The 13,542-nt window shown below is 60.4% G+C and overlaps 2 protein-coding genes across 2 annotated transcripts in view; one reads left to right on the top strand and one right to left on the bottom strand.

Annotated features, from left to right (window-relative positions):
- Window positions 1–2,891: 2,891 nt before the first annotated feature.
- Window positions 2,892–13,190, bottom strand: CLU (clusterin). Its single transcript, XM_084231761.1, has 9 exons — window positions 13,170–13,190; window positions 9,758–9,886; window positions 8,252–8,400; window positions 6,930–7,100; window positions 6,143–6,548; window positions 5,593–5,709; window positions 4,072–4,301; window positions 3,326–3,501; window positions 2,892–3,110 (listed from the first exon to the last, which is right to left on the bottom strand). The coding sequence occupies exons 2-9, from the start codon at window positions 9,849–9,851 to the stop codon at window positions 3,101–3,103; spliced, it is 1,353 nt and encodes a 450-aa protein (XP_084087887.1). The 5' UTR covers window positions 9,852–9,886; window positions 13,170–13,190; the 3' UTR covers window positions 2,892–3,100.
- Window positions 12,636–13,542, top strand: part of SCARA3 (scavenger receptor class A member 3) — a gene marked incomplete at both ends in the record, with an annotated part of 31,691 nt that continues 30,784 nt past the window's right edge. The window contains 2 exons of the mRNA XM_084232071.1: window positions 12,636–12,668; window positions 12,826–13,063. Of these exons, the coding sequence (XP_084088197.1) occupies window positions 12,636–12,668; window positions 12,826–13,063 (271 nt within the window). The remainder of the gene's footprint in view (window positions 12,669–12,825; window positions 13,064–13,542) is intronic.

Below are 13,542 nucleotides of genomic sequence, written 5' to 3'. Positions count from 1 at the left end.
CTGAAACTTCGAGGTTCTGGGAAGCTTCCGTTCCTAGAATACTCAGGCAAAAGAATGTTCTGGAAATAGACTTTCTAATTAATAGAATCCAAATACCCTTTCTGGGTCAGGCTTTCATGAATATAATGTACTCTCCCACTGGCTTGGGGTCTGTGGACGCCTGGAGGTCCCCCTCCCCCAGACTCTCACTGCAGTGTCCCTGGGATGCAGTGTCTTTGAGCCCACACACTGGGGTGAGGGGCCCCCCTGATCTAGACCTGCTGTTTATGTCCCCCCCACCCCACTCCTTGCTGTTCTGTTCCACATTCCCACTAGCCAATTCTCCTCTCTCCCAGCACCACCCTAAGGGTCTAAACTTTGGGTACAGAAGCCAGCTTCACCCCAAGCAACACACCCCTCAACCCAGGAGACTTGGGAAATCAGGGTGCAGCAGCTGGGAGGCTTGCCCGACACGGGACAGTCCAGTCAGCAGCACAAGAAGAAATAGAAGGACAAAAAGAGCAGGAATGGGGTCCTCTGGGCCAGTGTGAAGACAAATCACCCAGCTGCTGGGGCTCTAAAAGTGAGCTGGGGGTGAGAGGTCACCAGCCCAAAGGAAACGTGCAAATCTCACCAAGCAGAGCAAGAAAACAGGGAGCAACTTCTCCCCCACAGAGGGGCTGCCTGGCCCCTACTCTGGGCAGGGCCGACCCAAGGAAGAGAATCCCAGAGCCTGCACCGCCACTCAGGAGGTCTCCCCCGGATGCAAGTGTGTGGGCATTTGAAAGTCCAAGACAGATGTGACTCTCTTCACATGTTGGTGCCCTGGATGGGGAGAACCCCAAGTTGGCCGGGTCAACCTGGCCACTTGTATGGTCAGGGAGGGAGGGGGCAGCAGAGCCCACCAGCCTGGAGACACAGCAGGACCAGGGTGCTTCTGGCCGGCAGCACCCTCAGTCTTGAACAGCGGTCTCGGGGCACCCCCTGGTGGCAGCTGTCGTGACCAGCCGAGGCCCCCGGAGGAGGAAGGCAGAGCCTCCCAGCCGCGCCCCGGGCCAGGCCCCACCTGGCTCACGCGGGTTGGAGCACCGTGCAGCGACCCACGCGGCCAGACCAGGGGGTGCCCGCTCACCGGGAGGAGGCTTGCAGGGCCGCCCCCTCCTCCATTCAGCAGGGGCTGTGGATGGGACCCAGGTCTGGATCTTCCCAAGAGGGGAGGCATCTCCCTATGAATGTGAGGCTGGAGTGAGGGTTCACCTGTCACCCCACCTCTGGGCTGGGCAGGGAGAGGGGCTGGGAGCCCAGAGGAGGTCGCAGGAGAACACCAGTGCCAGCGCAAGGCCACGCGCCCCCGGCACTGGGGGCCACGGGCAGGCGGCGGACCCGTCCAGCTTGAGGCGCACCTGACCTTGAAGGGGCTGAGGGCGACTCGCCATGGAGGGGTCAGCCCTGGGGCGGGGGGCAGGGGCACTGGGAAAAGACAGACTTTGCTATAAACCTGGGAAGAAGCCAGATTTTTTTTTATTTGAATTATTTTTGATGAATAGAATTCGAGAACTAGAAAACATTCTTAAGTGAAAGGCTGCTGCTTTAACGATGTGATAGGTTGCTCCGGCCGCCTGCTCGCAGCAGCACGAGCTGCAGTCCAGCTACATTTTAGGCTGAGCAGCAAACTCCCCCCTTGGGAAAAACCCAAGCACAGGAGAAATGCCTGTGGTCCCCGAACAGAGATAAGGTCTGCCTGGACCCACAGGGAAAACAATGCCACGGTCAAGAATTCCAAACATTCTTGGGAAGAAAATGGTCTCATTTTCTTTTTTTTTTGTCTTTTGGGGACTTCATTTTCCGAAAGGAAAATATCAATTATTTATTAATAATAATTAATAAGTATGGTTTGTTATTATGCCCTCCTTCTCCCTAATTTTCAGTGTATTCCCTCACAAGATGCCCCACCCCAATCAGAACAGCTGGACAATGGAATGGAAAAGGCTCACGTCTCAGAATGTCTCTTATTTCGGCACCGGGACACATCTCTCCTCCTGAAAGCAAGAGATCTTTCAACGGATCGACCTCATCATGACGTTCCTTTTATTCTCAACTATACGGTGCTCTTTGGGGGGCTTCTGGCCCCCACCGTGAGATAAGCGGTTCTCAGACACCAGCAGGGTGTGGTGTGGGCAGAGCCAAGTGGATTCTGATTCTACGCTGAGTTCGGGGCAGATTCCACGGGGTACAGACTCAGCCGCCAAGACCACCCTCCCCGAGACATTGCCACAAGCCCAGCGCCACCCCCCAACCACCCCGCGCCCCCCCACCCCGTGCCTCTGGCCGAGACTCTGCATCAGCAGGTCCCACGACCCCCCCTCAGGGCCGGTCAATCAGCTAGAGCTGCTCGCGGGACGCAGGAAACCCGCTTGTCCTCAGCCACCAGTTCACCATGGAGGGTACGAGCCAACAGCCAGATGACGAGACGCCCCTCCCCAGACCTCCAGGTGTGCACCGCCCCGAAGCTCTCTAGAACCCTCCTTTTCTGGAGGGCAGGATTGGTGCCTCTTTCCCTCTCTAGCCCCTCTCCCTCCTGCCTGGTGGAACTGGGGGTTCCTCTAGTCACATGCTGACTCTCCAGACACCCCACCCCATCCCTAGGTGCTTCTCCCCGTCCCCTCATTCACCTAACAGAGACCCCTTTAACACTCCCAACATGTCCCAGGGTTCAGGAGCTGGGATGAAGACCAGCTGTGCGTGAGGAGTAGACTTTGGTCATCTGAGTGACCACGTGGATGTTTCTCATTCACCCCAATAGTGCACTGTCCCACGCTGTCTTAGCCCCTCCTTTTCTTCCCATGGTTTCCCCCCAAGCACGACGCAGGAGTGGGGAGGCAGAACACCCCGCAGAAAGAGGACGCCCAGTGTGTTCAGATGACAAGCAGCTTTATTGGGTTAGCGGCATGCGGGGGCCCCTCCCGTGGGCAGCGGAGGGGGCGTTAGTTAGTGTGGGTCCCGACAAGGCAGAGGCTGGGGGCGGGGCCGGGCCCGGGTGACATGCGGCGCTCTCTCTGGGGCCCTGGGGCCCAGCTGGGGCCACCGGATCCGACGCCCCACGCTCAGCAGCCCTCGCAGCTCACTCCTCCCTGCAAGCAAGATGGGGAGAGGAGACGGCTCGACTTCCACCAAGAGGCGGCACTTTGCGGCTCATCCGCCAGAAAGAATGGCCTCCGGGCACAGTTTATGGTCTAGCGGGCACCTGGCCTGCAAAAGCAGGCCCTCCCAGCCCCCCCTATCTTCAGCCCCCCGGGATGTGCTGGCCCCCCCAGGGCAGAAGGGGTGCGGGGAGCCCCACACTCACCAGTTCTTCAGGCGGTACTCCTGCAGTGCCTTCTCCGCCACGGCCTCCATAAACTTAGGGTCGCTCCTGGGCATTTCCTCAGGGATGGTCACCGTGATGGGAGAGGAATCGAACAGCCTCACGACCACCTTAGTGATGCCAGCAGGAAGGTCGGGGTCGGAAGTGTGGGAGTTCACCTGCAAGGGGAGAAGGGAGACAGGGTGATGTCACAGGCCGGACTCCCCGTCGGGCAGCCAGAGCCAGGCTTCCACGCAGACAGCGGGTCCCTTCGCCTCTTATGAGTCTCGACATTGGCCACCTGGAGGACACATGGCGGACACATGGCGGCAGGGCAGACAGCACCTGAACGTGCCCAGCCCAGCAGGTGCCCCAAGGACTAGATGGGAGCCCCTGATGGCTGGATACCAGCAAGGTTCCTGTGGGCAGCCAGGGGCCCAGGCTGTGGGAGAGAAGCCTGCAGGGAAGGGCCCCAGTGCCAGAGGAGCTTCTCGTCACGGGGAGAGGCGGAGGCCCCGCCGAGAGCCCAGCCCTGCTGAGGGCAGGCAGCTGTCCAACCCGGGCAGGCGCCGAGCCGCCCCCTCTGCTCCCGTGTGAAACGGGCTTGTGACTCTTCGCTCCCGGGACGGGGCTTCTGCGCAACCAGGAACAGGAAAGATTTTATGTCCCGCCTCCTGACAAGCGATGGATGGGGCCCCTCTGAAGCCTTGTCCCAGGAGGCTCACACCCCGTGGCGAGCCCCGCCTCACCGTGGTGACCTGGAGGTAGTACGGGTCTTCGCCCTGCGTGAGGTTGGCCAGGCGGGACACCCAGCTGAACTGCTGGTTGAGCTGCTTCAGCAGCGAGGACGTGTTGAGCATCTTCAGCTGGTAGGACTGCAGCAGCTCGTCGTACAGCTTGGAGAACTTCTCGGCCAGCTGCAGGGACGTGTTCAGCTCCTGGCGCAGCAGCGCCTGCTCGGAGTTGTCGGCCGAGCAGTCTGCGCAGAGGCGAGGACGCAGAGGCGAGGACGCAGAGGCGAGGACGCAGAGGCGAGGACGCAGAGGCGAGGACGCAGGCGCAAACGTGGCGGGAGAGCACGTAAAGGGCAGAAGCACCAGTGAAAATCAGCCCATGAAGCCGGCCCTACAGAGCCTCCCTTGGGGCCTGGGACCAGCATGAGCCACACCTGGGGGAGCATGGATCTTGGGGCTCAGACCTGGACTCACGTCCCCTGCCGAGGGTCACTTTTGGAGAGAGGGAATGCTACAGCCACCTGCTGCGGGTGTCCACGTGGCCAGTTCTCAGGTGGAGTCTGACTTGTGATGAACATTTTATACCAATAGTGAAGTGGAGGCCCCAAAAGTAAATTGCTTTCTTAAAGTCATACCACGAGGCCTGTGGGGTCAAGACCGAACCTGCGATTTGATTCCTAAACCTAGGCTCTGCCTACTCTGGGTCTATGGTTCTCGAAGGTTCTCTAGGTGTGTCTTTGCAGCATGTCTATCTGCAGGCTCACTCAGGAGAGCTGAGGCCAGCATCATGGATGGTGCTTGGACACCATCCACGCCCCAGCCTGGTCTCCATCTGGTCCGGCCCCAGGTGACCCACTGTCTCGTGGGCAGTACTTGGTGACTCGCGCTCGTTCTAACCGCACTGCCTGATGGGCCGAGCCCAGAAGGCCTGGCATGTGCTCACCTACGCATCTGCACACACCGCCTCCAGGACCGGGACTTACCTATGGGGGGCTTCTACAGGACGCGGCCGGGAGTAGTAACTGGACTCTGCGGGCCTGCCCTGGCCCAGCGAGAGACAAGTCTCAGCACAGACCCACTTTAACAGGGAGACAAGACACCCTTCCTGAGCTAGGGTGTTCCAGACACCACCAGAGGCTTGGAACGCAGCTATTCAATGACCAGATCTGATCAGCTGCAGGGAGCAGCTGAAGGGGAATCTCCCTTTGTGTCGGGACCGGCCAGCCAAAGGGGATATTGCAGGGATGCTGCGAGCCCCCAGGCAAGGACCCATGTGCCTCGGACGAGAGCCGTGCCAACGCAACAGGTTTTTAAGAATCATAGCAGCCCCTACTCGGGGTCACCCAGGCTGTGCTGGGCAAGTTAGACCAGACAGTCCTGCCCTTCACCTGGCCCACAGGTGAGGAGCCCCAGTGAGCCCCAGGAGGACCCGCCCAGCACGGTGGCTGCAAGGACATAGAGCTGGACCTATCCTGGCCGCTGACCCCACCAAGGCGGCCCCAGGGGGCTCCCGGGACCCCAGGCCACCCGACTCACCCACAGCCAAGATCTCCTGGCACTTGTCACACTGGTCTTTCATCCTCAGGCACCCGGTGGAGTTGTGGCGGATCTCCTTGCACACGGTGCGGTCATCGGTGTGGCCGTGGGTGCCCTCTGGAGACGGGAGGGGGGTATCAGGTGGAGGGACACTAACAAGCAATGCGGGGGAGCCCCAGCCTCTCTGACCCCTCCACACCACTGTCCATTCCTGCCCAGCTCCCAGTTCACATCCCGAGCTGGCACGTGGACTGACGGTAGAACTCTGAGTTATAGGCAAGGCACCCCCCACTCCCGAGGGAGGGGCAGCGTCCCCCACTGCTGGAAGACGGAGCAGAGCGAAGGCGTGCGAGTCCCGTGAGAGCGGCTGTGAGAACTCGGACAGCTCCTTCCCGCTGCCTGAGTTCTCACCTCCCCCGGTGGGGCTGCACCACAGGGTGCTAGGGAAGCTAGAGGTGCATGGCGCACCCCAAGCACCTGGCACAGCCTACATCTGACAGGTCTCTGCATCTCCCGGGCCCCTTCTTGGGAAGAACAGGGTCTCTCTAACCTAACTCCTCCATGGGGAGCTGGTAGGGAGCGCTGTGGAGGTGAGCCTCCATGGCCTGCTGAGCCTGCTGGATCATGTCAAAGAAGGGCCGGAACATGTCCTCGAAGCGCAGGGGCTGGAAGGCGTGGAAGGGGACTAAGTCCCGGGCGATGCGGGACTTGGGGTGGAAGTAGAGTGGCCTCCTGGGGGCAGAGGCGAAGGGGAAGAACATGTGGGAGTCCTGGGGCTCCCGGCCGAGGAAGCGGTCCTGGAAGAGCTCGTCCATGATGCTGGACGCCCGGTCGAAGCTGTCCTGCATGGCGCCCAGCACGTGGGTCTGCTGCCGGTCGTTCTCCAGCAGGGAGTCGATGCGGTCCCCGTTCATCCAGAAGTAGAGGGGAGAGCTCTGGTTCAGGAACTCCTCCAGCTGGGCGGCCAGATGGGGAGCAGTTAGGACAAGCTCGCACTCGGCCCAGCCTCCTGAGTCCCGCTCTGCTGGGAGCCCCTCGAGCTCCACCGTCACGTGGCATCGGACCCAAGGCTGGGAGCGGATCCCTCCTCTGAACGGTCAGCCCATGCCCTTCCGTTCTAGGGACCCCAGGAAGACCCAGATGTTCAGCCAGCGTCTGCCTCTGTTACTACACACCTAGCAGACAGGACCGCTCAATAGAGGCACATGCAGCCCAAAAGATCGAGGGCATCTGGCCTGGGCGGGGGGTGTGGGGGTGGGTGACGGGTGACGTCTGCCTCCTCGGGCCCTCCTCCCTGCCCGCTCCGCGCCCAGTCTGTGACCAAGGCCCCTTCTCACCTGACGGCCAACCAGCCCCGAGCCGCTTCTGCAGACGCGGGCGTAGAACTTCATGCAGGTCTGCTTCAGGCAGGGTTTGCACTCCTCCCACAGGGCCGTCATGGTCTCGTTGCAGACGCCCTGCGACTCCTTCAGCTTCAGCTCCGAATCCTTGGTGTCGTTCAGGGCTTCCTGCAGGAGCACACGGGCCGCTCACTGCGCAGCCGCCCTCCACCGCCGGCCACGTGTCCGCGCCCGCCCGCCCGGGGTCCCGGCCCCCAGCCCCCCAGCCTCCCTTCAAGCCCCGGCGGATGTGTGTCCCGGTGTTCACATCCAGGACACCAGCCCCGCAGCTTTCCAAAGCACAACCTGGCCCCGGGTTCGAGCATGAAGCACGCCGTGTTTTGGGGTGTGAATACTCCTCCACCGGGAGCAGGAGCTGGTGGAGGAGGCTTTTGGTGTGGTAGCTCCCTAAGGAGACTGGCGGTTTTTAAAAATAAGTTGTTGATGGAATAATAGTGGTTTTGCCTATGGCTGAGGGAGGCCAGGCCTACCCTGTTCGCTCCCACACTCTCAGCCTCGGGCACCTCTTATCCTTTTGTTCTTTTTTTTTTTTTGAAGTCACACTGTGTGATAATGTGTAAGTTTTAGGGGTGCATCGTGGAGAATCAGCACCTGTATATACGACATTTAGGTCACCACGGAAAGTCCAGATCTATTCCTTGTTTCCCCAATAGCCCACCCCTTGCCCCACTTCCTGTCCGGGAGCTAGTCACTGGCCTTATGGCCCGAAAGTTTATTTTGATTTTCTTTAGTTCATCTGTTCGTTCCTTTTGTCTACATTCCACATAGGAGTGAAATCACATGGTGTTTGTCTTTCTCCATCTGACTTGTTTCACCAAACACAACTGCCTCCAAGTACAGCCGTGTGGTGGCAGATGAGGTAGCTCTGAATTCTAAAAAGACCTGGGGCAAGACAGCGATCCATACCTGCCTTAACCCCCTCCAAGGGAAGATTCCCGAAGGGGATGCCAGCCCCTCCAAGGCTCGCAGGCCCTCCGGAGCCTCCAGCCTGCTGCAGCAGGGTTCAGAAGATCTATTGAAGGGACTCTGGGCAGCAAGCCCTGGGCCGGGCTCCTGACAAAACCAGATCCAAGATCCCAGCCTCTGCAGCTTTTTAAAGCAAATAAACAATCCCTGTTCCTTAGCTAGCCCCCCAGCGTCAGCTGACACAGGCCTGGATGGAAGGCAGGTCACCGTGGCAACCCTGCAGGGCACCCGAGGAGCGAAGACCCTTTCCCTGGCTGCGCTGGTGGCAGGGGCCGGGCACCGGCTCCTCTCACCTCCTTCTTCTTCTTGACTTCCTCCAGGTTGATCAGCAGTGATTTCCGTTCGTCATTGGTTTGCTCTATGAGGGCCTTTATCTGTTTCACCCCCTTAAGGGCATTTTTAATCTCCTTATTAATGTACTTGCTCCCCTGGGTGGACATTTCTGCAAGAGAAGGGCAGGGAGGAAGGATGAGGTCAAAGGAAGTAGAGACGGCCCTGGGAATAGAAGTCTGGAATCAGCTGGAACATTCGGACAGGCCAGGAGGCCCAGGGCGCCTGGGAGGGGGTGCCTTGGGGTCCCAGCTTTCCCCCAACACAGGTCCCTGTCCCAGGGCTCAGCTTGCAAGCCCCAAGGCCCGCTGCACCTGCCGCTCCCAAAAGCAAACAATCTGAGCCCAGAGGAGGGACAGGGAACAGGCCCCGAGGCTCTGGAAGGCGAGCCCCTGGCGGCAGGAAAAATAATACCAGGGAGAAAATCCTGGCAGTGTAACCGTTGAAGCATCAACGTACAAAATATCATCCTTTCAACCTAATATAAACTGTGGACTTTGGATATTAGTAATGCATCGGTTTGGGCACATCGGTTGTAACAAAGATACCACCCTGGTATGGAATAGTGGTGGGGGGAGGCCAGGGATGTGTGGGGACAAAAGGGAGATGGGAAAGCTCAGTCCCTCCTTAATATTACGGAGAACCTACACCTGCTCTTTTTAAAAACTTAAAATAACAAGTGACTAAAAAACATATATCATTCTTTCAGACACGTCTTTCTGGAATTCGGTTCCAGAACCCCTGAACTTCTTTGTCCCCAAGCACAGTGCCAGGTGGCAGGACAGGGTGATAACCCGGGCGCTGTCCTCAAGGAGACGGGGGTCACACCACACCATGCGGACAGGTGTCCTCTGTGCTGGCCCTGGGCCAGCCCCAGGCTCCAGTGCACTTCCCAGAATATTCCCTGGTCTCCCCCATGCACCGATGAGGAAGACGTAGACAATGCAGTCAAGATTCAGCCCGGGGTGGGGCTGGTCTCAAAGTTTGTGTTTCTACCCACTCCCCGCAGCGCCGGCCAGCAGGAAGGAGGAGAGGCCCCCGGAAGGAGGCCCTGGCTGGGCACTGCAGGAGGACCGGCTTCGTCTTGCCTGGTATTTCCCCTTCCTTGCCCCAGGAGCAGAGAACACATGTTTTGGGGGGTGGAAAGATGGGGGATGTGTGTAGTCAGTGCTATGGCAAATCAAAGAGGGGGGCTGCACAGAGAATGGGATGGCCCAGCTTCAGGGTGTCCGTGCAGGACATGCGAGCACTGGGCTGAGCGGATGGGGCGGGGACACTTGAAAGAAACAGCAGCAGGCACGGCTCAGCAGGCACGCCTGCACCCGCTGGAAGCAGCCTGGCCGCCAAGAGCCAGGAGGCCTGGAGAGGAGGGACAGGGGGGTGCCGACCGAGCAAGCCCCCCTTGGTTAAAGCACAAAGTGGGCCTTTAACCGTGGCCCCTGCCGACAGCAGGCGTCTGGTCCACTCACCCTGGAGCTCCTTGTCCTGGATGTCCTTGGCTCCCAGGACCTGCCCATTCTCCCAGATCAACACCAGCCCCAGCAGCAGCAGGAGAGTCTTCATCTCGCCTCCTCCAATTCTGGAATCTTAGCACGCCTCTGTTTGCAGAGAACAGGAGGCTGTCATGGTAACAGCTAGCGGGCAGCTGTGTCCCCGCCAGCCCATAGCCCCAGAGGCTTTCCTGGGGCCTGCGCAGGCCTGGCCGTGGGCTAGCCCCTCCGCTGGGTGATGCACCTTCTCCCTTTTGCCCAGGGAACCCCAGAACAGGCTGAACTTGCCACTGGACGCCTTGCAATGACAGTTGAGGAGGGGCCCAGGGAGGAGCCACAGGACAGCAGCCCAAGACATGGCGCAAGAAGGCAGTGCGGGGCCAGGGGCTCAGGTGAAGGCCCCTCCTCACCCTCCCCACTTATTCCTTCCCCTCTGCTCCCCGCCTCCTTGCTGTCCCCCGCCTCTTAGTCCCTCCGTCCTGCCCTCTCTCTCCACCTCCCCTCCTGCTCCTGCACCGTAACTGAATATGCCTGAGCCAGGTCCAGGCTCTCTGCATCCAGAAGGGCGTCCATTTGATGCCCTCAGACAAACCCTGGACTCACCCTGCCTGCTCCTGTCTCCCCTAAAGTAGAGATGGCTCCTCGGGGCTGGCAAAGCCCTGCTGTGTGCTGCCTCACCTGCCCACCGCAGGCATTACCTTCAGTCTCAGCACTTTTCCCCAGCGAGTCGCCACACCCCCTGAAACTGGGACAGTCGACCCTCTGGGTCACGTAGGAGCACCCATTCGTGCGTCCCCCCTGCGCAAGAGGTGAGCCGGGGGAGAGCACTGGTACAAGTAGAGTGGAAAGGGAGGACAACCCAGGGCTAGCAAGGAGGGAGGGGTCAGAGGGTTTTAGGGCCCCTGGAGCAGCCTCCCAGACACCCCTCTGGCAGGACATGCCTCTGCTCTGCCAGGCCCCTTTCACAGGGCCAGGCCCCTCTAAGTCAACACAGGGTGCCCTGCCAAGGCTGGGTGCTTGCACCACGGCCAGCTGCCCAGAGTCCGGGGACCGGGCCTCTGCCAGGTCTTATACAACGGACCTTTCCCAGAAGCCTAAGTTGTTGCATAAAACAGAACTCCTGCACCCCCCGCCAGCACCTCCAGCCTTATCTGTACCCACCCATTTCCCATAGCAGAAGGGAGAGGAGGGGCCCCATCCTGAAACTGTGTTCATCTGAACCCCAGAGGGGCCAGGGTGGGGCTCCCCATCCTGCCCTCAGCGCCGAAGCCCCCTGGACACTCGTAGAACAGGCAGAGGCCTCTCCTGCAAAGTCGTCAGCTGAGCCGCTGAGCTGTGGCTCCCACACTGGGGGAGACGGGACGCTCAGGGCCTCCCCCAGGAGGGTAGGAGGCTGATGCCCCGCAGACTCTGGCCGCTCACTGGGGCCTGAAATGCCTCGGGCAGGGACAGAGCCTGTGTCCACCCACAGAACCACCTCGGAGAACTACCCATACAAGGGCCTCTGGAATAGATTTGACACAGAGGCATTGGCCCTGAAGAAAAGGCAGCAGACGGCCGGGGCCCGAGCTCAGGAGGGGCATCCAGCACCCAGCAGCCAGTGCAGGCCTCCCCCAGGCCAGGCATGCAACACTTGGGGAAAAGCTCACTGCCCTGCCCACCCTATTCCCTCAGCAGGGACAGGATGGGATTCCCCAAGGCCCACAGCAAGCTGGTGGTAGCCTCAGAATAGAACCCAGCCCTCCTAAGCCCCAGAGTTTTGGGTACACCAACCCCCTAAAGCACGGAACCCCAGCTGCTTCATCTGTGCAATGATCTGACATGGGCCCCAAGAGGGAAAGGTGTTCTGAGCACAAGGCCCCTACAGAATAGCAGTGAATTCTGGCTTCTTCGGAATTTGCCCCAGGGACAGTCGTGGGCATTGGCATTACCTGCAGGGGGCGGGGAAAGTGGCATGTTCAGAGGGGACAGGGGAGCTGAAATGGGCACAGAGACCCCTGTGTTCCCCCGACGGCTCGGCGTGGCCTCAGTACAATGACCAGCTCCCTTCAGCGCCCACACGCCGCAGGGGGCGGGTTGTGATGCCGCTTCTGACTCAGAACCTGCTCTCCCACCAGGCTTGCAGGTGATACCCACACTGTGGGCCCAGGGACAGGCTGCGCTCCCCCGGGGCGGGCCGGCCCACTGTCCCCCTGCCCACCGTGGGGGAGACAGACCCAGCCAGGCCAAGGCCCCCTGCCCAGTGCCCACAGCACCGCCTCTGGTACCCTTAACCTTATAGGGGTGCGCCCGGAGGAAGGGGCGACCTCAGCACGCATTGCTCCGGGTTTAGAGCCTGCACCTCCCCACATGGGGGAAACTCAGCCAGGAAAAGGAGAAACCAGATTCACCTGTAAGTCACGCCCGGGACAGGCGCGTTTTAGGCCCGTATATATTTCCTTCACTTTCACACGCTCACATTCTTTACACCCACAATCTTCAAACAGTCTTCAGAAGCACACTTCTGTGCCCGAAGAGTCCATTTTCTGTCTCCCAGCCCCCGAGCTAGGCATTTCCATAGACTGCAATTTCCCATGTCGTAATGAACACTCACCAGAATCCTTCTATTTACCGTGTCTGCGCTTACGCTTCCATTCCCAGCCCCTTTCTTTAAAAATAATAATAATAATAAACAAATAAATAAATAAAATAACTGGCTGCTGCTGCTGCTTTTTTCTCTCTGGCTCCAGAGATTCTGGACTTCCCGAGGCCTCTAATCCTGGTCCTTCCTTGCTGTTTCTTTGGAGACAGTCCCAAACCTCCCCAGGCCTCAGATTATCATCTATAAAAATGAGACGAGACGGGGCCCAGAAGCCTGATGGCGCTGGGCGACTCCTCTCTGGAGGGCCCGGTGCATTAGGAAGCACGACGAGTAGGATGTCAGTGGTTGCACCATACACTTAAATCCCAACATCATACTCAGAAACGCACTATCGGGAGAGCTGGATGCGGGGTAAACAAGATGACTCACGCAGGCCAGCTGCCCCCCTCTTCACCCCCACCCCCAGGTCCCACCTTACCCCGGCCTGGAGGGGATGCGGCAGCGCGCGCCCACCTGCAGGCCGCTCCACCCCCGCGCGCTGGCCCTGGCGACAGCCTCCAGCTTTCCACGGCTCGATCCCGCACATTTGCACGGAGCATCAAGACACCTGTCCTATGTGCGCCCCCAGACTCGCTCTGGGAGCACCGGGAACCCCGGGTCCCAGCCTGCGCGCTTCCCCAGCATCGGCCGGGCTTGGCTGCCAGGTAACAGGCTCCGGCCGCCTCCCTCCCCGGCCCCCGGAGCGCACCGGGCCCGGGGCGCCCGCCCACCCCGGGGGACCGCGCAGAGGGGAAGGCGGGGGCGCCTCACCGCTGCTTCTCCGCACCCGGCCGTGCGCTCCCGCTGGCTGCGCCGCACCGAGGCCGGTGCGCGCCTGTATTTATAGGGCTCCGCGCGCGCGCGCGCGCGCGCGCGCGCGCACACCCCTTGGGGGCCGGCTGCAAACCTGCATGACTCACGCCCCAAGAATGCCGTGAAATGCACCGGGAGTTTTCTGGAAGCCGCGCGGGAGGGGCGCGGGCTCTGGTGCAGAACCCGGCGTGGGGCGCGCGGGGGCGCATCGGCACCGCGAAAGGCCACGCGGGCCCCGGAGAACCCCGGGGTGCTGCCCACTCCGCTCCCCGGTATCGGTTCTCTGGGGCTCGAAGCTGGGGGCGGCGCCGGATGCAGGGGAGAGCCCGGG

The sequence above is a fragment of the Talpa europaea genome (assembly GCF_964194135.1).
Source record: "Talpa europaea genome assembly, chromosome: 4".
NCBI lineage: Eukaryota > Metazoa > Chordata > Mammalia > Eulipotyphla > Talpidae > Talpa > Talpa europaea.
This window is presented reverse-complemented; position numbering and strand designations above follow the sequence as displayed.

Bases quoted from the DNA above. Each gene is read 5' to 3' on its own strand.
- CLU (XM_084231761.1), bottom strand. From the start codon at position 9,851: ATGAAGACTCTCCTGCTGCTGCTGGGGCTGGTGTTGATCTGGGAGAAT. The intron at 8,401-9,757 runs GTGAGTGGACCA...CTTCTCTTGCAG, and splicing joins CCAGGACAAGGAGCTCCAGG to AAATGTCCACCCAGGGGAGC. The intron at 7,101-8,251 runs GTGAGAGGAGCC...GTGCTCCTGCAG, and splicing joins AAGTCAAGAAGAAGAAGGAG to GAAGCCCTGAACGACACCAA.